We start from the raw sequence: 24,015 nt of genomic DNA, 5'->3' as shown, positions 1-24,015 counted from the left end.
ACAGACACAAGAGCCAATGTGCCAACCTTGCTCCCCCACGTGGGCTGCAAGAGGGCAGCCGGTTTAGTTTGTTTACTCTAGTGCCCTTCAAGCCTAGACCATTCTTGGTAGTGGTAGTCATTCAATAAATTACTCTCTGGATAAATGAATGGATCCATTAGTCTGCCTTAATTAGTGCACAAGTTAGGAAATGTAAATCTGAGTCTATTAAATTTATCCTTCTCTGCCAAGTCTCTCCCTTTTTTCAGATGGAGTCTCATGTAGCTCGGGCTGACTGGCACTCCCTATGTTGTAGAGGATGGCCCTTTAGGTTCTATTCTCCGGGTCGCATATCTAGAATATTGGGGTTACAAGCAAGCACCGGGACCCGCGGTCTGCCTCATAGGTGTTTGTTGCTGTTAAGATGGGGCCTTGCTAAGTAACTCAGCCTAGTCTCGAATTTGTGATGTGATCCTCCTACCTCAGTCTCCGGAATAAAATGCTGAGGTTAACAACCGGCAAGGGCCACCACGCCCTGTTTGTTAATTGAAAGATGAAAGACGGGAGAAAAGAACAGAACAAGGAGAAAGTAGCGTTCTTCCTGCCTTCATGCTCCAGGTTTTTCTCAGACCCCATTCTAGGAAGGGGAGAAAACACTTAACTTTTCCTCACCACTCTACCAGCCGGGCTGAAGGCCGGAACCAAACTAATCGGTAGCTATGGCAACGCGTCGCGAATACTTTTTTTTTTTTTTGGTAAGGACCCTTGACTCGTTCTTAGTCGACTACAATTTTGCCTTTCCTTGTTCTTAAATAATACGTGCTGCCGCTTACAAACACGAAAGGGCAGGAGAAAAAAAGTGAAGTCCCTGAGCGCGGCTTTGCTGAGTCGAGCCTCTCTTTGACCTCAGCTTTCTGGCGGAGTGCAAGCGGCCTAAGTGCGGAGAGGGGCGGAGCGTGCATCCCACAAGGCCGCGCGGCGGGGCTTGCCTTCCTCTTTCCGCCATCTTGGCGCCTGTGGAGGTGAGGGGAGTCTCTGCTGCTGAACTTTGGGGCCAGATTTCTGGGGTGGGTTTAGTTCCATCCCTCACCGAGACAGCCCCGCGTCTCGGAGAATCTGACCACTAGAGTTTTCTGGGGGTTCCAGGAAGATGGAGGGCGGGATGGAGGAGATGACGGACTGATGGTGTCGAGGCCCCGGCCGGGGGAGGAGAGATCGCTGGTCTCGGCTGATCTCGGGCTCAGGAGGAGGAATGGGTGCATGGCCCCGGGCTTCCTTGCGCAGGAAGCGGTGCTCGCTACGAGCTGTGTTCCCCACGCAGAACTGGGCCTTGCATGCGTTACCTGTGTTGTGTGCATGAGTGTCTCTGGTTCCTTATGGGGTTCTAGAAGTTAAAGCTCGGTGGGTCGTTCTCACACTAGCCAGCGCTTGCCCGCATTTCCGAGTCGTTAGTTGGCACTCGTTGTCAGAAGTCTGAGTCTTATTTTGCCAGGCTCCGCTTCTATAGGTGGCATGCCATAGGTAAGACTTCCACGTACTTGAGATGCTAACCGAATTCAACTAACGCGCCGAGAAGTAAGTGGGAAAGTGCTCCATGGCTTTCAGTTGAGCTCTCGGGTTTTTTTTTTCCAGGCCTGCTGGGAACAGGACTTCTGAAAGCAAGTATGTCTGGAAGGTACGCGACTAAAATACAGTTTTTTTCCATTTCAGTTTTATATTAACGACCGTGGAACCCAAGTTTAATGTAGTGTGGGAGGGGAACTAGAAAGCTGGAGTAGGAGTTATTACAAAACAAATCGTGGTAGTTTGCTAAAGTTAAATGAAAAGTTGTCATAGTCACTCAATGTCTTTCGTATGTGTTTTAGGCTGTGGTGCAAGGCCACTTTTGCTGGCTACAAGCGAGGTCTCCGGAACCAAAGAGAGCACACTGCTCTTCTTAAAATCGAAGGTGTCTATGCCCGAGATGAAACCGAGTTCTACTTAGGCAAGAGATGTGCCTATGTGTATAAAGCAAAAAAGTAAGTATGTTTCCATGCCTTTTAGTTTTAAGTTCACTAATCTCATTTTGTTTTGTTTTGTTTTTACTGAAAAGCTAGGGGTGTTAGTGAAAAACTGGTGGTAGTGTTGAGTCTTCTTAGAGGCTGGGAAGAACTTAGAGGAAATTAGAGAAGGATCGTTTAGTTGGGGGTATTGGATATATAAACACCATTGGCTCTTAGTACAAGTGTAGAAAGTCCCTGTGTTGAGTCCCTAACATGGTTAAAAACAATGCAGCTGTTAGTGCTTTTCATTTTCCCTTGAAAGACACTGTTTCTCTGTGTAGCCCTGGCTGGCCTAGAACTCACTCTGTAGAGTAGGCTGGCCTCGAACTCAGAAATCCACCTGCCTCCGCCTCCCAAGTGCTGGGATTAAAGGCGTGCGCCACCAACGCCCAGCCTTGAAAGAGCTTTTATATAATACTTTTTGATGTATCTCGATTCATTTTAATTCCTAAAAGTGACAATTACTAGATTTGTTTTTGTTATTGTATAATTTCTATTCCCACATCCATATGGAATTAGATGATTCTGCTCTGTCAGAAAACAATTTATTGCACCTTGACTTAGAACAATTGAGGTTAAATTTTGGAAAACTTTATGAAAATAATAATAGTAATAATTATTATTATTACTATTATTATTATTGGTTTTTCGAGACAGGGTTTCTCTGTGTAGCCCTGGCTGTCCTGGAATTCACTCTGTAGATCAGGCTGGCCTCGAACTAAGAAATCCTCCTGCCTCTGCCTCCCAAGTGCTGGGATTACAGGCATGAGCCACCAAGCCTGGCCCTGAAAAATCAATTTTTATGTGCATTGTTTTACTTGTTTGTATAGTTATGAGGGTGCCAGATCCCCTGGACTGACTGTGTGTGTGTATGTGTGTGTGTGTGTGTACTGCTTTCGTTCTCTGGTCCTTTTCCTACTGGGAATTGAACATGAGGCTATATAGAAAGTGGGCCCTATGTACATTGTCAGGTCGTGAGTATGTGCGTGAGTCTTGCTTGCCTTTGACCCCAGCATTCAGGAGGCAGACTTGCGTGAGGGGGCATGTCTCCATTTCAGGCCACTCGAGACCTCAGTGGTTTGTTTCATTCCATTCTCAGTCTCTGAGAACCTGTGCTTTCAAGTCCTCACTTTTCAGGATTTATCCCAAGTAGGCTTCATTGCTGTGCCTTTCCAAATTTACTCTTAATGTCTTAGCACACACAGATTCTTCTGTGTTTAGAAGTCATAATCTTATAAGAAGGGGCTTTATGTATATGAACTGTTGAATGAATATTGGAAATTCCATGTTTTCCCCCAATTTCTCAAGGTGTTCTGTGTGGAGAATAGAGGTGGAGGCCCAGATCCTAGGAAATGACTGAGTGTGTGTCAGGTTTATGTTGGTGTTTGAGCTCATGCTTCTTATGTCTTTTTAAAAACCAGCAATACAGTGACTCCTGGAGGCAAACCAAACAAAACCAGAGTGATCTGGGGAAAAGTAACTCGGGCCCACGGAAACAGTGGCATGGTCCGTGCCAAATTCCGAAGCAACCTTCCTGCAAAGGCCATTGGACACAGAATCCGGGTGGTAAGTACTAATAGCAAAATAAATGGCTCTTTTGATACTGCTACCTCCCTCTAAAGACTTGTGAGGCTAAAAGTCCAGGGTATAAAGGCAGTTGTATGAATAGGTGACTCAGGCCAGGGCGCTCCGCAGATGGATAATACTTAAGTTTCAGTTGTCACTAAGGCTGCCTGGGAGGAGAAATACTTTGGACGGGTTTTATTTGTTTGTATGTATCTTTGAGAATAAGTCTCCTGGTACAGCCCTGGTTGGCCTGGAACTTGTTACACACACAGCTCATAATTTAATTTGTGGTAGGTTCTCACAGAGTTGTCAGGGCAGGCCTTGAACATGGAGTCCTGCCTCAGCCTTCTAAGTCGTTGGGATTTCAGGCCAATGCTACCCAGCTCATCTTAGGTCATATCTGGTTTGGGGTTGGGGGGATGTTGCAGTTTGTCAGGTCTCCCATCTCAGTACTGCCAGACTGGGTAGTGACTTTGTCTTGTAAGGGGAAAGCATGATCTGCCAAGTTTCAGATTGGTGGCCCACGTCTTGGACATGCTAGGTTGAGATTTTTGTCACTCTTTAGTTTGGGTCCATTTATAGTATACTCTAATGGTGGGAATGTTGGGTCAGTGCACTTGGCACAGCAGTATATGAAGGTCAAAGGGCACTTTGTAGGAGTCAACTCTTCCACTATGGCATTTGCAAGAACTCAAACTCATGTTTGATCAGGCATGTGATCAGGCTTGGTGGCAAGTGCCTGTTTCCACTAAGCCATTTACGATCCCTTGAGTGTTTTTGTTTAGTTTTGAATGCTGGTTTTGGAGCTGAGGGTCATAGGTCAGTTCGGTGTCCTGATTATAGTTAGCATTCATAATCCTTGGGTTAGGTACCAGGGGAAAGTGTGGTTTTGGGGGCTGGAGAAGTGGCTCAATTGGTAAAACTTCTTGCTGCACAAGAATAATGTTTTTTCCTCAGCAGCCTCATAAAAATGTAGGCACAGTAGTGTCAGTCTCTGTAATCCTAGCCCTGGGGAGATGAGAGGATCCCTGGGGCTGTGGGAGGATCAGTGAGAGACTTTCCAGCTCAGCAGCCACTGAGGATGCACACGCCACACAGGGATGCACATGTGCAAAATGAGTGTGCTGATGGTTCCTCACTGTCAGCGTGAAATCCCAGGTGTATTTGGGATGAGTAATGTGCTAATAGGATATTTATTATTCACCTGTTTCTGTTTCTCTTTCTCCCCAGATGCTGTACCCATCCCGGATTTAAATTAATGGAGAGTAAATAAATAAAACTAGATTTGTGCTCTTGTATTTTTTTTTTTTTCAAATCTGTCCCAAGTTGAGTTTCTCTTTGTTAAGGTGGGTGGAGTTGTACAGCATTTTGGAGCGCAAGGGACATCTATGTAATAGTACTAGACACAATTCTGGATGAGGTGGCATGCACCTTCAGAGCCAATACGTGGGCAGATCTCTGAGTTTCAGGCCAGCCAAGACTGTAGTGAGAGTCTGACTTAGAAAAGTTTTATGTTTAATGCTGGGGCATAGCAGGGTTAGGTGAGTAACCTACAGAGGGTGATTCCCATTCTCCAGTCTAATGAAAGACTTCAGCTTCAGCCTGGGCTGGAACTCACTGAAGGCACTTGACTAGTTTGGAGTGCTGTAAGTGTGTGCAGTGGGGTACCTTATGTTCCCCTTCAGATCCAGAAGCTCAGGCAGGGACCAGGAAGAATTTGAATGGTGCTTGTCTTGGTGTTTGTTGCCTTTTGGATAAGCGGGGGTGGGGTGGGGGTGGGGATCTGGGACTGGCCAAGTGAAAGTAATGTGTCCTGAAAAGGTCAGAGGAGTGCATTTTATTTTCTACCTTGGAAAACTGCCCTTAAAAATGGCTTTGATTTTAATATATAATTACAGGGTTGATAATAGCATATTTACAAAAGTATGCAGGGCTCACAAACACTTGAGGATATCGTGGAAATAAAGCATGTTTAGATTGCTAGCAAGTTCTTTAAGTAACCAGTTTAGTCTGCACTGTGCTACAGAGCCTGAGCTATTAAAGAAGTGTTTAATCCTCTTCCCACTGAAATGGTGCTTTGAACTGTACTTGGGGAAAGACCCTTATGCATCAGAAGGCACTAGGCAGTTCCCAGAAAGGTTGGTTCAAGGTGAGGTTGAAATTTCTGCAAGTTGTACTTTTACAAATGTAAAAGTGTGGGCATTGCCCGCTTGTGAATTGTCTCCAAAGCAAAGGAGTGAATATAAGGAAATTCAGCTAGCTCACTAAATCCCTAATGGTGCTTAACATTGAAATTTACATTTTGGGGGCAAGTGTCAAGTCTTGGGTTTATTCCAGTGTAAATTGTTTTCCCTAACCAACATAGCAACTTGTGTGTCTCAGTTCCACTGTGGTCAGCGGTGAAAAGTACACTGGAGAAGCCAGGTGTCTCCAAGACAGACTTCAGTGAGTCAAGCTGTAAAAGGAGCGTCACAAGGGTCTTGGGTACTCCGCTGAGAATTTTCCTTATCGTAACGGAAATTAACAGGTTCAAAAACGTTAGTATTTGACAAGCCACTATAAAAGTCAAGCGGGGTTTGCAATTTCACTTTTGAAAACAAATAGAGTGGACTCAATAGGCGCTGCTTTAAATTTCATTTCTAGAATTCCATCTTAAAAGCAGTTGTGAATGTTTTAAAAAATCGGGGTGGATGGAGTCTTTGGTGGCTGAATATGTTTGCGAAGTTGAGCCAATGTTGGGAATTAGGCATTTGCGATAAGCAGAGGAAGGTTGAGCCTTATTTAAGGTATAAGGAATGACTTACACATGCCATGGCAAGTGACTTGAGCAAAGGCTTCAATCTTGTAGCTAGGGGCTATCTAACTCTGGCTTAGTGGGTAGACAAGCTGCCGACATGAGCACCATTTCCCTAGTAGATTGTATAAGTAGCTTTGGTAGTTAAGCGATGGTGCTGGTATGGACCTAAGGGATCTGGTCCGCAGGACCACTCTTGAGCTGTGGGTCCAGGGCTTAGCACGGCCCTGACGCTGCTACTGAGTGAAGTGGGAGCAGGCGCCCCCCACGCCCATCGGCTTCTCGCTAATCCCCGCTGGCCCAGGGTTCCCACAGCTCGGCTCACGTGGGCTGCCCGGCGGCTCTCATTGGCCAGCTCCGCGCGTCGCCGCGGTGGCCGCTGCCCTCGTTCTCCGCCGGACCCAGCGTGATGCCGGCCAATGGCAAAGCGACGGACGGCCCGCCACCTGTCCCTAGCGAGGGCGGGCGGCGGCGGGGAGGCGTCGCACTCCATGGTAACGACGCCGGCCCGAAGATGGCGGCCGCTGCGTCTGGAGGAGCGGGCGGCCCCGGGCCAGGGCCGCGAAGCCGCTGGGGCGGCTGCCTGTGGGTGCGAGGTGTCCTGCTCGTGCTGGGCGGGCTCCCGGCCGGCGCCGGGGCTGCGCCCATCTCCCTGAGCACTTCGCCTCCGTGTCGGCATCACGTCCTTTCGGACACTGAGGTAGGGCGAAGCGGGACGCGGGCGGGCCGGGCGAGGGAGTGGCTGGAGTAAGGTGGAGGGCGAGGCGTCCCGGGCGGGCGGCGGATTGCAGGTGCTCTGCGGGAGAGCCCCCGCCGGACCCCGGACCCGCCGAGCTGCTGCCCGCCGCCGAGCACTTGTTAGGCACTTGTCCCCTCCCATTCCGCTTAGCCAGTAGTAGCACAAACTTGGGCGAGCTGCAGGATAATCGAAGTGCTTGTTAAAACAGATTGCCGCCCCGCTCCCCCGCTTTCTGACTCAGGAGCTCTGGAGAGCGTCCCCACAATTCAGATTCCTAGATACTGATGCTGCCTGCTTAAAGCACCACACCGGGAACCACTTATCTGAAGACTTGAGAAGCAGTTGATGGGAGATCCAGGCAGAGCTGTTGGAAGGCTACTGCTGAGAAAACTCGGGAGACCAAAGTTCAGGATTTGTTTTCTAATTATTTATTATTATTTACTTGCTGCCTTTTTCTCATCACGTCTTCTCCTCCTTCCACCTCGATTCTCGTAGTCTAAATACTTTTAGTTTCCGTTCACTCAGATCTGCCTACCAAAACGACCCCAGTAGAATGTTCTTTCCCTTTCCTCAGGAGGTCTTGTCTACCCTGCATTCTGGCATATAACCAAGTTCTCTTCTGTGCTACACATAGCCTTCAGACCTGCCTTGCAGTGTAATTTAGTTCCTTGAGATGACATTTGTGTTATACTGAGTCCTTGTCTCAGAGGTGGCTCTATAGTTACTAATATTCTGGGAGTAACCAAGAGACACTATCAAGGAAACTTTACTAGTTGGGCGGTGGTGGCATACGCCTTTAGTCCCAGCACTCAAATCAGAGTTTGAGGTCAGGCTGGTCTACAGATCCAGTTCCAGGACAGTCAAGGGGCTACACAGAGAAACCCTTTCTCATTTAAAAAAAAAATTGTAATTTCCAAGACCGTTTCATATGTGCTGTTTAACTACATGAGCCAAAATGTTAATTGGTTACTGCTTTGTGGGTTTTGTTTTGTTGTTGTTGTTGTTGTTGTTTTGTTTTTATGGATTTGGTTTTTTTGAGACAGGGTTTCTCTGTGTAGCCCTGGCTGTCCTGGAACTCACTCTGTAGACCAGGCTGGCCTCGAACTCAGAAATCTGCCTGCCTCTGCCTCCCAGAGTGCTGGGATTACAGGCGTGCGCCACCACGGTCGGGCTTGGTTTGGTTTTGAGACAGCCTCATAGAGCCCAGGTTGGGGGGAGGGTTGATCTGACCCACCTGCTCCTGCCTCTCAGACACCTACACACAGGGCTTCAGCTGTTATCATGACACTGTGTCACAGCTGGTTTGTTTTATTGATTTTATTGAGGCAGGGTCTCTTTCTGTAACATAGGCTAGTCTGGGACTCACTATGTAGCCCAGGCTGGCTTCTAAGTTGCACTGAATAACATCTGTAAATGCATCTGATGATTTTGTTGTCTCTATACTTCTTTCTCCAAGACTATAGCCCAGACTGGCCTTGAACTTACTGTGTAACTGAGGCTGGCCTGGAATTCGAGATCCTCCTGCCTCAGTTTCCAGAGTGCTGGGGTTGTAGAAGTGTGACATCACTTCTGTCTCTGCTCATCCTGTATCCGCTCTAATGAGTTTTTCATTTAGTTGGTGTTCTTTTGACACACACACACACACACCCCTCCCCCTTGTTTGGTTCATTCTGTTACTGCTAGCCTTCCTTGCCATCTTATTACACGCTCATTTCCCTGTGAGCCCGTGAGCACATGACAGTTGGATTAAGGGAGTTGCTTCAATTCAGGTCAGAAGAGGTAGTTTCTGCTCCCTGCTCTTTCCCTCAGCACAGATCACATTCTTCTCCTGGGTTTCATGACTGTTAAGTTTTCATGAGGTAATGGCCACTGCAAGCCTTCCCCCTCACAGTCTTTCTCCGTAACCTTGTGCTACTGTAAGATCTGACCATGTGTGCTCATCAAGCCCCTAAGGCTCCGAGTTCTGCCTCCTGCACAGAACCCCAGGGGAAAGGGAGCCTCACAAGTCAGAGGCACAGTTCTGTATTTCAAGAGCAGACCTTACAAGTTGTGTCTTTTTCTCTAGTGCCTTCAACTAGCATTCTTTAGTAGTTTTGCTTTCTGAATATGGGTCTCCTGTAGCCCGGGCTGGCCTAGAACTCACCCTGTAGCCTCTACCTGCCTTCATCTCCCAAAGTGTTGGGATTATTGGGGTGGACTACCACATTTGGCTCAAGTAGTATTGGTTTAAAATAGTTCCTCCAAATTTGATAATACATTATCTATATGAAGCTACCATGCCATTTCTAGAAGCCAGCAGTTCCACTTTGGTATGTTAGTGCTAAGCTCTGTGCTCTAGATTCTGCAGTCTGTGTGTGGTCTATTGTGTCTGTAAGTCAGAGGGAGAGTAATCTCCGTTTCTCTTCACTTTTCTCAAAGAGCCCCTTTTCCTTGACATGTCCTCTCCTTAACCTGTTCCTCTAAACCTGACTTACGTGGCTTCTGTCTGTGACCTTGATTCGGTTTATTAGGAATTACTGGACTCAGCAGTCTTCATCACCTCAAGACAATGTAGATGTCATACGTGCATCCAAGTACCCGCCACAGTGCCTTGCATCCGAAGACATCCATATACGGTTAACTTAATGAATGCAGAGTGGAGCTGTAGTTCACTGATAGAGCAGATGACCCACAGCCCTGGATTAGCCTCTAGCACCGTAGAATACAGCAACAGCTAAACACAACCACAGCCACAGGGCACTGTCACCTGCTGGTGAGGAGGAAGACTGCAGGCAGGCTGTCTGGCCAGGGGAAGAGAGTGGACAGTAGGCACCGTAGATCAATAGCATGCAGGATGGCTATTTTTCTACAAAATGAGTAATCCCACTTTTGTTATATAAATATTCATAAATATTAAATGTAAGAAAACTAATAACAGAAGCCATGATTCGTTGTTAGGGTTATAAGAATGAGTTACTGCATACCCTGTTATTTAGCTAAAACTTTTTTTTTCCTGTGCTTCATGAGTTGATCATCCTGAGCCTGGTGGTGGTGCATGCTTTTAATCCCAGCAGGCAAATCTCGGTGAGTTTAAGGCCAGTCTGGTCTACAGAGTGGATTCCAGGACAGCCAGGGCTACACAGGGATATCCCGTCTCTCAAAAAAAAAAAAAAAAAAAAAAAAAAGGAGTATTTTCTTGTAAGAAGATTGTGCTCTTTTTAAAGAGTAACTTAGGGTTCTATTAGGGCTGGGGTTATAGCTCCTCTGGTAAAGTGCTTTCCTTTAAAGCATGAGGACCTGAATTAGGTGTCTTAGAACTCAGGCTAAAAAATCAAAATAATAAAGCCAGGTAGGGGTGGCCACACCTGTCATCCCAGAAGTCAGGGCAGAGGCAGGTGGATCTCTGTGAGTTCGATGCCAGCCTGGTCTACAGAGTAAATTCCAGGACAGCCAGGACTACATAGAGAAACCTTGTCTTGAAAAACCAAAATGAAAAAATTGACTGAATGTGAAGGCACGTACTTAAATCCTAGTCATGGAGGCATGCAGAGGCAGGAGCTGTGCTGGGGCTCACCAACCAGACAGGCTGGCCTGCCCGTGAGAGACCCTGTCTCAAAAAACAAGGTGGACCGCGTTTGCCTACACACACACATACTCACACACACTTATACACCAGACACTTTCACAGACACACATGTGTGTGTACACACACATTCTCTCACGTGCACTCTCACACACGCGCGCGCACACTCACATTCTCTTGCACTTACACACTCAGGTGCACACACACACACACGCACACGCACACGCACACACACACACACACACTCTTCCACTTTAGTCTCCTGTCATTTTCTTCTCCTTTTGAGACACAGTCTAGCTGATGACTGTCTCTCTGGCTGGCTTTGAACTCCCCGGCGGTGCTGGGATTGGTGGTGTGAGCTGCCTGCTCAGCCTCTCATCGATTTCTGAAGGCTTGGTTGGAGTCAGCAGAACTAGAATCCGTAGGACAAACTGCAAAGCCTTCACAGGCCCAAGCTTTTCTGGCAGCCGCGTTGCTGTAACGATTTACTCACATCAGAAGTTCAAATGCTTATCTCTCAGATGATATTTGGTTGGGAAACATCTGGGGTTTAGGAATGCTAACGTCATAGAATATAAGGTAAGGGACCTTTAGGGAAGTTTAACATGAAATTTAGCTCATTAATTTTATTTAGGTCTCAATTGGGCAGTTAAATGAACGCACATTATTTAAATTTTACTTGAGTAAAGAAAAATGTCATATCAACCTTTAAAAAAGATTTTTCAAGGGGCTGGAGAGATGGCTCTGCAGTTAAGAAAGCCATCTCACTGTTCACTGTTCTTCCAGAGGTCCTGAGTTTAATTCCCAGCAACCACATGATGACTCACAACCCTCTATAATGGGATGCGGTACCTCTTCTGCTATGTCTGAAGACAGCGACAGTGTACTCATATTCATAAAATAAATAAATCCTTTAAAAAAAAGATTTTTCAAACTATTCATTCTTCTAGGTCATAAATAAGGTTCACCTTAAGACAAATCATGTGACAAAGAGGGACACCGATGGGCATTTACGGATCAGGACCATCTATGATAAGAGCATTGAAGAGTAAGTTTGCTGTTCCTTTGCCGTTTGTTATTTGTTTGTGAAGTCTTCCCGTGCTGCCCAAGCTGGCTGTCACCTCATCATGTTGTCCTGGCTGGTCGCAGACTCACTGCCTCAGCCTAGTTATCTTTTTCTATTGTCAGTCTAAGTATTAAAGATATTTCTAGGGTTATCTAACAAAACATCCATAGGTAGAACTAGAGATTAAAATCTTAACATGAACCATTTAAAGAGAACCAACGTGGCCTTACTTGACTGTGGCCGTAGCAGACCTGGAAGACACTTGTCCGTTAGCATTCAAGGGAAACATAAGAGGAGCGGCAAGTATAAACTCTAAGGAAGTTTCCAGAGCGATTCATAGATAGAGGACGTAGTCGAATTGGAAGGTCGTCTGAGAACAGCCCAGACCACAGACTGAGACCTGAGGTAGCTGATGCACTGCCCATAGAGCAGGCCAGGCCCTTCTCCAGCCGCACTATCTGAATGAGTGCTAGTGTGTGACCGTGCTTTGTCCCGTGCTGGGCACAGCAGAATGGCTCAGGTACTGTGAAGGGAAACGGAGACTTTGGGAGCCCCGTGCTTCTATATAGAACTACTTAGAGCCTCTGACGGTTACGATCCCGACAGACGGGGAGGTGCTTTGACTCAGGGCGGCTGTCCTTTTCTTTCTTTTTTTTTTTTTTTAAAGATTTATTTATTTATTTATTATATGTAAGTACACTGTAGCTATCCTCAGACACCCCAGAAGAAGGAGTCAGATCTCATTATGGATGGCTATGAGCCACCATGTGGTTGCTGGGATTTGAACTCAGGACCTTCAGAAGAGCAGTCAGTGCTCTTAACCGCTGAGCCATCTCTCCAGCCCGGCTGTCCTTTTCTTGTGTGGCACTGGAGACTGAACCCAGGGCCCTGTGTCCACTAGGCCTGTGCCCTACTGCCAGGCCAGGTCCCCAGCCCTTAGAGTGGCGGTTCTTATGTTTTTCTCCTCATTTCCAGGTTGCTCCCTGAGAAAAGAAATCTTGTAAAGGTACGTAATAATACTCATCAGTTGAATACTTTTATTGTGTGCTAATTCTTCCACAAAAAGAAAAACCGTATACATGGCTGGTTTGTGAATGAATGAATAAAGATTTTGGTGGTAAATATATTTCTCATTTTAACAAAGGTGTTTATGTGACATGTTTAGCAAAACTTCATTGGTATTTGATGTTATCATTTCATAATTTGATATTAAATCACTATTGTCCTCTTTGTTCTTGGTCTGTCAAGTTTTGGAGGAGCAGTGTGTGCTGAGGATAGGGTACAAAGGACACTGGGCAGTACATGGAGAAAGAGTACCATTCTCTGGATGGGAATGTTCTTTGTCATGAGGATTAGTTGACGTGACAGTGTGGCATGGCAGAGGCATTACTACCACCACTCCTGTGCGTGTGATGTGAGTGCAGGTGCACACAGAGAGGCCGGCTTTCAGAAGTGCTTCTCTCCTTCCATCCTGGCTTCCCAGGATTAAACTAAGGTCATCAGGGGTCAAGGCTTGATTGGCACATGCCTTTACACTACCCACTAAACCATCTCAGCAGCCCCAGAGTTTTTACATAGATTCCATCTCATCAAGGTGTGGTGTGGGGGGTGTGCGTGTGTGTGTGTGTGTGTGTGTGTGTGTATGTGTGTGTGTGTGTGTGTGTTTTCGTTCTTACCTACATGTGCATGCGCATGCTCACAGGTGCACGCCCGTGCATACACAGGCACAGGTGGAGGTCAGAGAACCAACTTTCAGAGTTTGCTCTCTGCTTGCATTGTGGATTCCTGGGATGGAGCTAGGATTGTGAGGGTTGCACAGCAGTGCCTTTGCCTGCTGAGCCGTCTTGCCAGCCCTCGAGGCTTTAACTGTGGGGTCTCACACATGCGTATCAAGCCATCATCGCTCTGCGGCCCACAGACCTTAGTGAGCGGCTACATAAGGTAGTCACTAAAAGTTGGAGTGTACTAACATCGTCATTAATGTTCTCAGTCATGATTTCGGATTTATGTTTTCTAGGGTGTAAGGTGAGCAGGGAAGTTTCTGCCTAGTGCTCTATTCCCAGACTCCACTAGAGAACTCGTCATCATTTCCTCATAGATTCTCTCTCTCTGCTGCCATATGACCTAGCACGGGTGTCCATATTCCAGAATCCTAGCTTTCTTACTTGTTCTTATAGCCATTAATAGCCGTGTTTGTTTTCGTAAACACACTGTACCCCATGACTGTCATTCTAACTAGATTTTTTTCTCTCTCTCTTTTTTTTAGAACAAACTTTTCCCACAAGCTATTTCTTATTTAGAGAAAACATTTCAGGTTCGAAGACCTGCTGGCAGGATCTTACTTAGCAGGTATGTGACGTCAGCCAGTGATCATTACCCCCATTCATTTAGCCCCGTGAACTCCCTTCTTGCCAATATGACAATGCACAGGACTTACAGTAGAATTTTATGATGTGTGTTTAGAAACTAAAGCTATTTAAAAGAAGCGCCTGCAGAATGGCCCCCTTTTCTGCCTTCCCATTATAAGCTGTTCTCATCTCCCCTCCTCTTTTCTCCTCCTCCCTCCTCCATGTGGTTGTGCTGTTTGCTTTGTGTTTGACAACCCAAGTCAAGAGGACTTCCCATAGACCTGGAGTCTCTTAGTGAACTGCCTGGCTAGTTAAATAGTAACCGTTCTTAATGGACTAATATAGGGTTGTCTTAGCTACTTCTCTATTGTAGTGATAAAGCACCATGACCAAGGCAGGGCTTTTTGGGGTGTATGGTTCAGAAAGTTGGGGTTCATGGTGGTGGAGAAGTGAGTGTTGGGCATCAGGTGGCTGGGGCGGCAGCTGGGAACTCGCATCTGGGACCCCCGAGCTGGAGAACAGAGAGTACACTCGAAATGACAAAGTTGTTTTGAAACCTCTGTGCCCCCAGTGACATACTTCCTCCAGCAAGACCTCCCCAAACAGCCACCAAGCAGGGACCAAGTATGCAAAGGCCCCAGCTGACTGGGAGCATCTATTTCAGGCCTCCAGTGTATGGCTGAATTTTAACTGCTTGAACTATTCTCTCTCTCTCTCTCTCTTTCTCTCTCTCTCTTTCTCTCTCTCTCTCTCTCTCTCTCTCTCTCTCTCTCTCTCTCTCTCTCTCATAAATTTTGATGTATGAATAAACCAAAGACAATGTGCTACAAACCAGTACCTACGGAAAGAAAACGATCCGCACAGATACTGCACTGGAGAGTGCGCAGTGCACACCAAGTGTGGGCCTGTTATCGTGCCCGAGGAGCATCTCCAGGTAAGCCTCCCTGTGCACGCCAGCCTTTCTACTCCAGACCGTAAAGGGAACGTTCCCAATGTTTCTCAGCAAGAGTTTTCTGTAAGTGTGAACGCACGGTGCCTCCTTTGCTCGTGGTTCTCTGGCGTGAATCTGAGGCCTCCTGGATGCCAGGCTAGTTCTCTACAGCTCAGTCACATTCCCTGCCACTGGACTCTATTTTCACCCAACAGCTGATGCAGGCAGGGTTCAGAGCTTCAGAGGGCTTGACCTGCTCTTTGGTGCTTTTGTGTCCGGATTTCCTGCAACAGTTTAGTTGGGAACCTTACTCCCTCCCCGCTCCCGCCCCCAGAACATTTCTTTTAGCACTTTAAAAGGACAGTTTAATGTCTCCTAAAAGATAAACTGTCAGCTTCAATCCAAGTTTGAACTTTATTCCATAAAAATACTAGCACCTGGCCAGGTTATAGTACATACATCTGTGCACTGACTTAAAGAGATTCTTAAGCTCTTAACTGAAAGAAGGAAGGTTCGAAGTCAATGGGTGTAGTTAGCCTGTCTGTCTAAACAGTACAGATGTGCACATGCAAAAACCAGCCAAAACAAACCCTATTCAGAGAGCCTGGGGAAATAACAGCTATAAGCCCAGCCCATGGAAGACAGAGGGAGGACACTCTCAGGTTTGGCTTCAGCCTGGGTTACATAACAAAACTTATCTCAAAAAGCAAAATAAATTAGACAAAGGAAGATCTGGAGGAATATGCAGTCAACACTAAACAATCTAGGTCAGTTAAGATGCTAATTTGTTTTTCTTATTTATTTTGATTTTATGTGTATGGCTGATTTGCCTGCATGAGCATCTATACACACCATGTGCATGCAGTGCCTGGAGAGGCCAGAAGAGGGCATTAGATCCTCTGTAACTGGAGTTAGAGACAGTGGTGAGCTGCTCTGTGAGTCCTGGGAAGAGCCTTGCATAACCTGGGTTCTCTAGAAGAGCAGCCAGTATTCTTAACCTTTGAGCCATTCCTGGTTTACTTCCTTTTTTAAAACTTCTATTCTTAAGTTTGTATGTATGTGTATGTTTATGAGCACATGCATATAGGAAGGTGCTCATGGAGGCCAGAGACAGCGGATCCCCTGGAACTGGGGTTTCAGGCACATGTGTACAATGTAACATGGGTACTAAGAACTGAATAGGGGTCCTCTTCAAGAGCAGTATGTGTTGTTTTTAATTATTGAATCATCTCTTCAGCTTTTAATGGCTTCCATTAAGAGTTGCATGGTTGGGGGGAGTGGGGAAGGAAGCTGGTGAGATGGCTCAGTGGAGAAGAACACTGACTGCTTTTCTGAAGGTCCTGAGTTCAAGTCCCAGCAACCACATGAGTTCTGATGCACTCGTCTGGTGTGTCTAAAGACAGCTACTGTGTACTAAGATATAATCATAAATAAATCTTTAAAAAAAAAAAAAAGAGTTGCACGGGGGTGGGGTGGGGGTGGGGCTGAGTGGGTAAGAACATTGCAGCTGTTGTAGAAGACTGGAGTTTGGTTCCTAGCACACGTCTTAGGTGGCTCACAACCATCTGTGATTCCAGCTCCGGGGCTGAAACAACCTCTTCTGGACTCCTTAGGTGGCCATTTGCACACTCGGAGACACACACACACACACACACACACAGAAAAACAATAAAGAAAGAAATGTAAAAAGTCAAACATAAACACATGTGTTAAAGAAAGAGAATGAGCAAACTATATATTCTATCAGTGAAATGGAAATTTGGGGGTTCCTCCCCACAGTCTTCCAAAACATTGCTCAAAACAAACAAAAAATCACAGTGCATTGATTATTTAAAAATTATTTTCTACGTTTATTTTTATATGGTGTGTGGGTGGGTGCGCAAGTGCCTTGGTGTGTGTCTGGAGACCAGAGACAGCTGTAGTGGCCGGCTCTTTCCTTCCACCATGTGATCATCACCAGTGATGAGACATGGGCGGGAAGCCTACCAATGAACTCCTTCACCTGCAGAGCCTCTCAGCAGCGCCCTCCTGGGCTACAGTTGGAGACTAGTGGTTGTTTAGGATCCTCCTACGAATGTTACAGAGCTCAGTGGATATGCTTGGAGAGCTGGAGAGACGTCATCTTAGACTGTTCACAGGATGACATCGGGAAGGGACCAACTCGTGCCTTGTGTTCTTTTCTATTGTCTAAATCTGTGACAAAATTCTGAGTTGGTTTTTATTTTGCGCGCGCACGCGCGCGCATGTGTGTGTGTGTGTGTTTTGTGATGTGTTTCTGTGAGGGCAGGCACATGCATGCCAATGCCCTCCTGTGGAGGTCAAAGGACAATTGTCAGGAGTTGGTTTTCCCTCCGTTCTGAATCCTGGGGTCAAAGTCAAGCCGCCAGGCTACCTAGCAAGCGCTTCATCTGCTGAGCACTCTCGCTGACCCGTGGATTCGCTTTGGTATTTATTCATCTATTTATTTATTTACTTACTTATTTGTTACTTTTTGAGATGGGGTCTCTACACAGCCCTGAAACGCATCATTTAGGCCAGCTTGGCCTTGGATTTACATATATGTCCTGCCTACTCCTCCCGAGTGCTCCCACACATTGGCTTTTTTTTAAAAAAAAAAAAACAAAGTATAATTACTTATTTATTTATTGGGTTTGTGTGTGCCTGCCACAGCATGTGTGTGGAAATCAGAGGATATCTTTTGAGAGGTGGTTCTCCCCTTTCACCAGATAGGCTCCAAGGCTCACACTCCGTCCTGGAGTGGCAGCATTGCCTCTACCTGTTGAACCCTACCAGTCCACGTTCTCTTTATAATGGGAAGTACTTTCCATTAGGTTAAAAGTTTTTATTAATTAGACTTGAAATAATCATATCCCAAGGAAGTTGCAAAAATTATAGATATAATGTAGGTCAGTGGTAGAGCGCTGCCTACTGTGTGTTCTGTTTCCAGGGCAGCAGAAGGGTGCGGGCGTGGGTAGGAAGGCCCCTTCACCGAGTGTTTGATTTTCGTTTCTTTTACCTTGATAAAGACCTGACCAAAGTAACTTTGGGGAAAAAAGGGTTTCTTATAGCTTTTAGTTCCAGACTGTGGTCCACCATTAAGGGAAGTCGAGGCAGGCACTTTAAAGCCAGGCCTGGTAGGTATTCCACACATTACCTCAGACCAAGAACGTTCATGGCCAAGGAACTACAGCAGGAACCTTGGAGGATGCGGCTTGCTACCGGCCTCGGCTTGCTTCCTTAGCTTCCTTTCCGGGTCGGGGCCACCTCCGGGATGGTGCACCCACACTGGCCTGGGCCCTCCTCCATCAATTAACAACCACGACGGCTCCCACAGGCACGCCCACCGGCCAGCCAGGTCTAAGCTGTCCCTAATCTGAGGCCGCCTTCTCACATAGTAGGTTGTAGCACATGGACGTTTAGAATGAGCCAGCACACCTAGTTTCAGGGGTTCAAAACCATTTCTGTTTCTCTTTATCCTGCATCTTAGCTTGTTGACCTTTATAAATAGCAGTCACTTACTTTCATTGAGTTTGTAAATTTATGAGCACTTGGGTCAAGTAAAAAATTTAGTGAAATAAATTCAAAAGAGGTAAGAACAGAACAGGGAAAAGAGAGTGGGATTTGTGGTCCTTGATTTGCTTACAATCTAGAAATCTTATCTTATTGCTTGGTATGAGTTCAAAGAGTCCTCCGGCCTCAGCCTCCCAGGTCCTGGGACTAGAGGTTTGCAACTCCTACCTGCTCGGTTCCTGGTGTCAGTGAGGGCATAGGGAGAGTAGATGGAAGTGAAGTAACGTGGTGTCCCCAGTCTGTGGTCCCTTGGTCCTGTCTCAGCTGACCCAGGCTCTGCTCTGCGTTTTCTCTTCCCCTGTGTGTGCAGCAATGCAGGGTCTGCCGAGAGGGTAAGTGGCCGTGTGGAGCGGTGGGTGTGGTGGACCCACAGGGCGTGCAGGACGCAGACTTTGTTCTTTATGTTGGTGCTCTGGCCACTGAGAGATGCAGCCACGAAAACATCATCTCCTACGCAGCCTATTGTCAGCAGGAGGCAAAAATGGACAGGTAAGCTTTCCCCCGAGTCTGCGCCCAAAATACATCCTGTGAAAGGGATTTTACATCTGCTTAAACACTTCCAGGATTCAGAAATAAGTTGTTAGACAAAAGAAAATTAATTTTCTTCCTTTCTTGTTTTTTCTTTTTGTTTTTTTGAGACAGGGTTACTCTGTGTAGGCCCTGGCTATCCTGGAACTCACTCTGTAGACCAGGCTGGCCTCAAACTCCTGCCTCTGCCTCCTAGTGCTGGGATTAAAGGTGTGTGCCACCGCCACCTGGCAGCGTTATACTTTTAGTAATCCTCCTGCCTCAGCTTCTGGGATGCTGGGATTACAGACATATGCTTCCGGTTTCCTGGATGATTGTAGGAAGTAAGCCTGTGTTGTGAAAAGTGGTCAGTTACTGTGGAGTGACCGTTCCTTCCTGTCAGTGCTGTTACAGAGAACCCAACAAGGTTAGGTAAGGGGCTGGAGAGATAACTGAGTGCTTCAGAGCACCCACCCCACGCCGACTCACAACTGCCTGTGTGTGACCCTCTACTTCCAAAGGGACCTGAGCACAAACCTGTACTCAGGTGCATTTACATCTAATCAGAAGATACAGTACCTGGAGAGATGCCTCCGTGGTTAGGAGCTCTGGCTCTCGCAAAGGACACCGGTTCAGTTCCTTGCACCCACACAGTGGTTCACAACCATCCTTAACTTCAGTTCTAGGAGATCTGATAATTTCTGACCTCTGCAGGCACCAGGCACACATGTGGTGCATATGCATACATGCAGACCAAACACACATACAATAAAAAATAAATCTAAAGTTAAATAAAATTCAATTTAAAAAGAAGGGAAAGAAGGGTTTTCTCTCCCTCCTAGCTTCTGGGCACACTTGTCACGATGAGGGCACACTTTGTCACGACAGAGTTCAGCAGGAGGAAGCCAGTTATACTGCACTAGCAGTCAGGAAGCAGAGACACGTGCAGTACGGGGACCACACCCACTGACTAGGGTCCCCCACATTTCAGGGTAGATCTTCCTTTCTCAGGTAAGCCTCTTTGGAAGTACACTTGTGCCTGGAAGTGTGTCTCTAAGATGATTATAAATCCAGGCACATAGATAGTGAGAGTGGACTGTTATAAACCCATCCCTTCTCAACATGAAACCCAAATGCATTGCTTCATGGTTGTTGCTTTTGAGGTAAGGTCTCAGGTAGTCCAGGCTGGCCTCAAACTCACTGTGTAGCTAAAGATAGCTTTGAATTCTTCATCTCCTCCTGCCTCCATCTCCCAAGTGCTGAAGTTACAGGCATGAGACAACATTTTAAGGTGTAGAATACAGTATTTTACCCTTAGTCTGAAGGCTGAAATTATTTTTATATTTTTATGTGTATGTGTATTATATATATATATATAAAATCTCATATATCACATGACATGCATGATATGATATATATAGCATAATTCAAGGGAAAGTGTACTTAGTTGATCTGCAGGAATTCCCATAATCTTACTGGTTCTAGCATTGCTCAAACATCCACAGTTTAGAATGCCCTCCGTAGAGACTCAAGGCAGTCTCTTACCCACGAGACCTTATAAAATCAAAGACTATGCTATATCTTTGCAGTATACAGTGGTATAGAATAAACATTTCCATAGCAAGGTGGAAGCATGGAGGCTAGGAAGGTGGCTGAGCTGGCAAAGTTTTGCCACCTAGCCTGATGACCTGAGTTCAGTCTTGGCAGGAGAGAACCGACTCTCACAGGATCTTCTCTGGTCTCCGCACATGCTCTGTGGCATAGGCAAGGCACTCCCACTTGCATACACATACAATAAACACATCTGCACATAAATGTGGACAATAGAAGGAGAATGAGGGGAGCTGGGGAGATAGGTCAGTTGGTAAAGTGCTCTCTGGCAGTGTGAGGAGCTGAGATCGATCCCCAGGAGCCGCCTTAAAAAGCCAGTCACAGGATGTCTTTATTTGCTTTCTATGGCTGTGATGAACACCAAAACCAAAGCAGACTTGGAGAGTACTTATTTGGTTTGTACTTTGCTGTCCTAGCCTATCATCAGCGGAAGCCAGGATCGGAACTCAGGGTGGGGAACCTGGAGGGGGAGGAGCTGGCGCAGAGCTGTGGAGATCCACTGCTTACCTCTCAGTCCACAGCTCAGTCCGCTTGCTTTGAAAATGTAACCCGGGGTCACCTGCTGATGGGTGGCACCGCCTGCAGTGACCTGGGGCCTCCCACATCCATCATTAATCAGGAAAGTGTCCCACAGACTTGACTGCAGGCCCTTCTGATGGAGGCATTTCTCAGTTGAGCTTCCTTGTTTCCCGTTGATTCTAGCTTCTATCAAGTTGACAAAACAAAAAACAAAACAAAAAAAAAAAAAAAAAAACAAAACTGAGCACACATAGCAAGGAAAAATTTGGCTAAAATGAAAGCAAACCCCAACAGAGCAAACACTATTCCAATGTCATATTTCACATCAAGGGCTAAGGTGACATTATCTGGACTCCAGCAGCTCAAGCATCCTGTGGCCTCTAATCCTATCTGTAGCACAGGTCGCCTCTCTCACGCTGGCCTGACTCTGTGTCTACATAACTTCTTAAGGAGATGCCCATGGCCCAGCATCCCTAACATCTGGCGGTCTCCCGCTGCAGCTGTATGCTGGTTCTCAGTCAGTTTATTCTCCATATTCTCTGGGACCCCACCCCGTTGCATAGTGCGGTCACATTAAGGAGGGTCTTCCCTTCTCAGTTCTGCCTTCCTGGAAAAACATCTTACAGACACTCCCACTGTGTATATATCCTTGGTGATTAAGGATGCGGTCAAGTGGAATGAAGATTGATTATGCATTTGGTGAGGTTGACTGAGTCCCCAGACTGAATATTGACAAGTGTTTGCATTGACTCTTGGGCTTGCTACTGCGGAACCTCACCTGGTTTGAAGATTCATGGGTCTCAGTAGTATTCCTTTTCTCCCCCAAGAAGTTAATTGAAATTTTTGCCTTATCCATGATGTATCAGAATCAATGGAATATGATATTTGAACTGCCTGATGAATGATAATGTTGTTACTTCACAGATTGAGGCAGTGGAATGTTCTTGAGAAAAACACTTTTCACTTGCTAGTGCTACAGAGTCCTAGTTCTTTTTCTCAGTTTGAATGAAATCATATGCCCCTCATACACACAAAATCACATGTTGATCTAAAGTGTTGAAAGAACACTGCAAAAATAAAGTGCCTGTGTGTGCTTGACTGTTCTCAGCAAAAGCCTCAGGAAGACAGAATTGCCAATCTCCCTGCTTTCTAGGACTGTTGGCTGTGCACTCAATGTCCCACGTTAGAGGAAACTGTTCTGGCTTGAAAATAGCATGTGTGGTATTGTCGGCAATAGTAGCTGCTTCTGATGTCGCAAGTTAGCAAAGACAGGAAGAACAGGACATTTTCACAATCTTCTTTAGAGATTCTTTTCCAAAATGGTTTATTTTTATATTACGTGCATGGGTGTTTTGTCTACATGTATGTCTGTGCACCACTAATGGCTGTGTGGCTGCAGAGTTACAGAGCCACAGTTGTGAGCTACCACGTCGATGCTGGGAGGTGAACCTCTGGAAGAGCATCAGTGCTCTCAGCTGCTGAGCCATTGCTCTAGCTCCTTATGTTTCTGCATTGTTTGAGCAATTGTTTTCATACTGTGAGCCTTTTATTACTTTGATAAAAGCTATGTTGGACTTTATATATTAGGATCGAGTGAGGGAAAGGATAGAAAAGTCCCAGCTGGACTGAATCTAGGTTAGTTAACCTCATTTCTGTGTCTCATGATGCTGAAAGCACCTCTGCTTTTGCTTGTCTTCCGGTAAGAGAATTCAGTACAGGAGTCAGACTGAGAGGCGCGCAGCAGGAAGGCGTTCCTCAGCTCCGTTACCCTGCGATGATGTTACTTGGTTGTGGCGCTTTCCTCTTCATTACCATTTGATAGGAACGAATAGCTAAAGAATAAATGGCCTTTGTACCAGTGACTGTGAAACTAACCACACCTGGGGAGGGGTTTGCTTTCCTCTGGAGGTTGCTGTGGATCACAGCCTGGCACCGTAGCTCTGCCCCCATCCCATGAGACCCCAGTGGTCTGTAACCCAGCCTGGCCTGCCCCGCACTCACTAGGTAGCTGAGGGTGGCCTTGAGTTCCTTGTCCTCCTTCTCCCCACTCCCAAGTGCTGAGATTATAGAGGCCTGTGTGCCACACCCGACCATATATTCTGAGTCTCAAGAACTCCATTGTGTGAATCCATGTCCACAACTGACCAACCAGCATAGTGCCTGATTACACTGCTCGCAAAGAAGATAAACAAAACACACTTGTGAACTTGCCTCCTGGGATTTATCGGTTGTATAAGAAGACAGATAATGGTCAGTTATACCTACAAGTAAGCATGCAGCTTTCTGTGTGATAGGTACTTTATACAGGATCCTGTAGCGTACGTAGAACAAAGGGAGAGGATGGCAAGACTATCATTCAGTTGGTTTGGGAAGGAAGACCTCTTTAGAAGAAGTAAAAATATAGCTGGAGTCTGGGCTTTGATAAGGCTTTAGCCAAATAGAGAGGTAGGGAACCCTCTGGGCGGGGAGAGTGGTACATGTTTGCGATCTTGGCTGCTTGGAACGCCAATTCAGGCAAATTGGAAGTTTGGGGCTAGCCTGTGTCTATGTAGGCCTGCCTGCCGTGAAACTTACCATATAGACTCCAAGCTGACCTCCAACTCTGCTTCTTCTTCCCTAGTGTGAGAATTACAGGCATATAAACCAGGCCTGCTTTACCATACAGTTTAGCAAGATCCTGTAGCAAGGCTGGGCGTTGGTGGCGCACGCTTGTAATCCCAGCACTTGGGAGGCAGAGGCAGGCAGATTTCTGAGTTCAAGGCCAGCCTGGTCTACAGAGTG

The 24,015-nt window shown here is 46.4% G+C and overlaps 2 protein-coding genes across 4 annotated transcripts in view; both read left to right on the top strand.

Annotated features, from left to right (window-relative positions):
* Positions 1–964: 964 nt before the first annotated feature.
* On the top strand, positions 965–4,885 carry Rpl35a (ribosomal protein L35a). 3 transcript variants are annotated; one of them, XM_052158860.1, is made up of 5 exons: positions 965–1,046; positions 1,612–1,654; positions 1,845–1,997; positions 3,443–3,587; positions 4,818–4,885. In XM_052158860.1, exons 2-5 carry the CDS (start codon positions 1,644–1,646, stop codon positions 4,839–4,841), a joined length of 333 nt encoding a protein of 110 aa, XP_052014820.1. In that variant the 5' UTR covers positions 965–1,046; positions 1,612–1,643; the 3' UTR covers positions 4,842–4,885. The 3 variants fall into 3 exon arrangements, with proteins under 3 accessions (XP_052014820.1, XP_052014821.1, XP_052014822.1); XM_052158861.1 differs by lacking the exon at positions 965–1,046 and adding an exon at positions 1,397–1,500; XM_052158862.1 differs by lacking the exons at positions 965–1,046; positions 1,612–1,654 and having other exon boundaries at positions 1,834–1,997.
* Positions 4,886–6,790: 1,905 nt separating this feature from the next.
* The window catches only part of Lmln (leishmanolysin like peptidase), a 66,656-nt gene continuing 49,431 nt past the window's right edge, over positions 6,791–24,015 (top strand). Inside the window, exons 1-6 of the mRNA XM_052158542.1 lie at positions 6,791–7,081; positions 11,633–11,730; positions 12,724–12,754; positions 14,015–14,097; positions 14,913–15,030; positions 18,908–19,086. Of these exons, the coding sequence (XP_052014502.1) occupies positions 6,791–7,081; positions 11,633–11,730; positions 12,724–12,754; positions 14,015–14,097; positions 14,913–15,030; positions 18,908–19,086 (800 nt within the window). The remainder of the gene's footprint in view (positions 7,082–11,632; positions 11,731–12,723; positions 12,755–14,014; positions 14,098–14,912; positions 15,031–18,907; positions 19,087–24,015) is intronic.

Source organism: Apodemus sylvaticus, chromosome 15 (assembly GCF_947179515.1).
Source record: "Apodemus sylvaticus chromosome 15, mApoSyl1.1, whole genome shotgun sequence".
NCBI classification, from domain to species: Eukaryota; Metazoa; Chordata; class Mammalia; order Rodentia; family Muridae; genus Apodemus; species Apodemus sylvaticus.
This window is presented reverse-complemented; position numbering and strand designations above follow the sequence as displayed.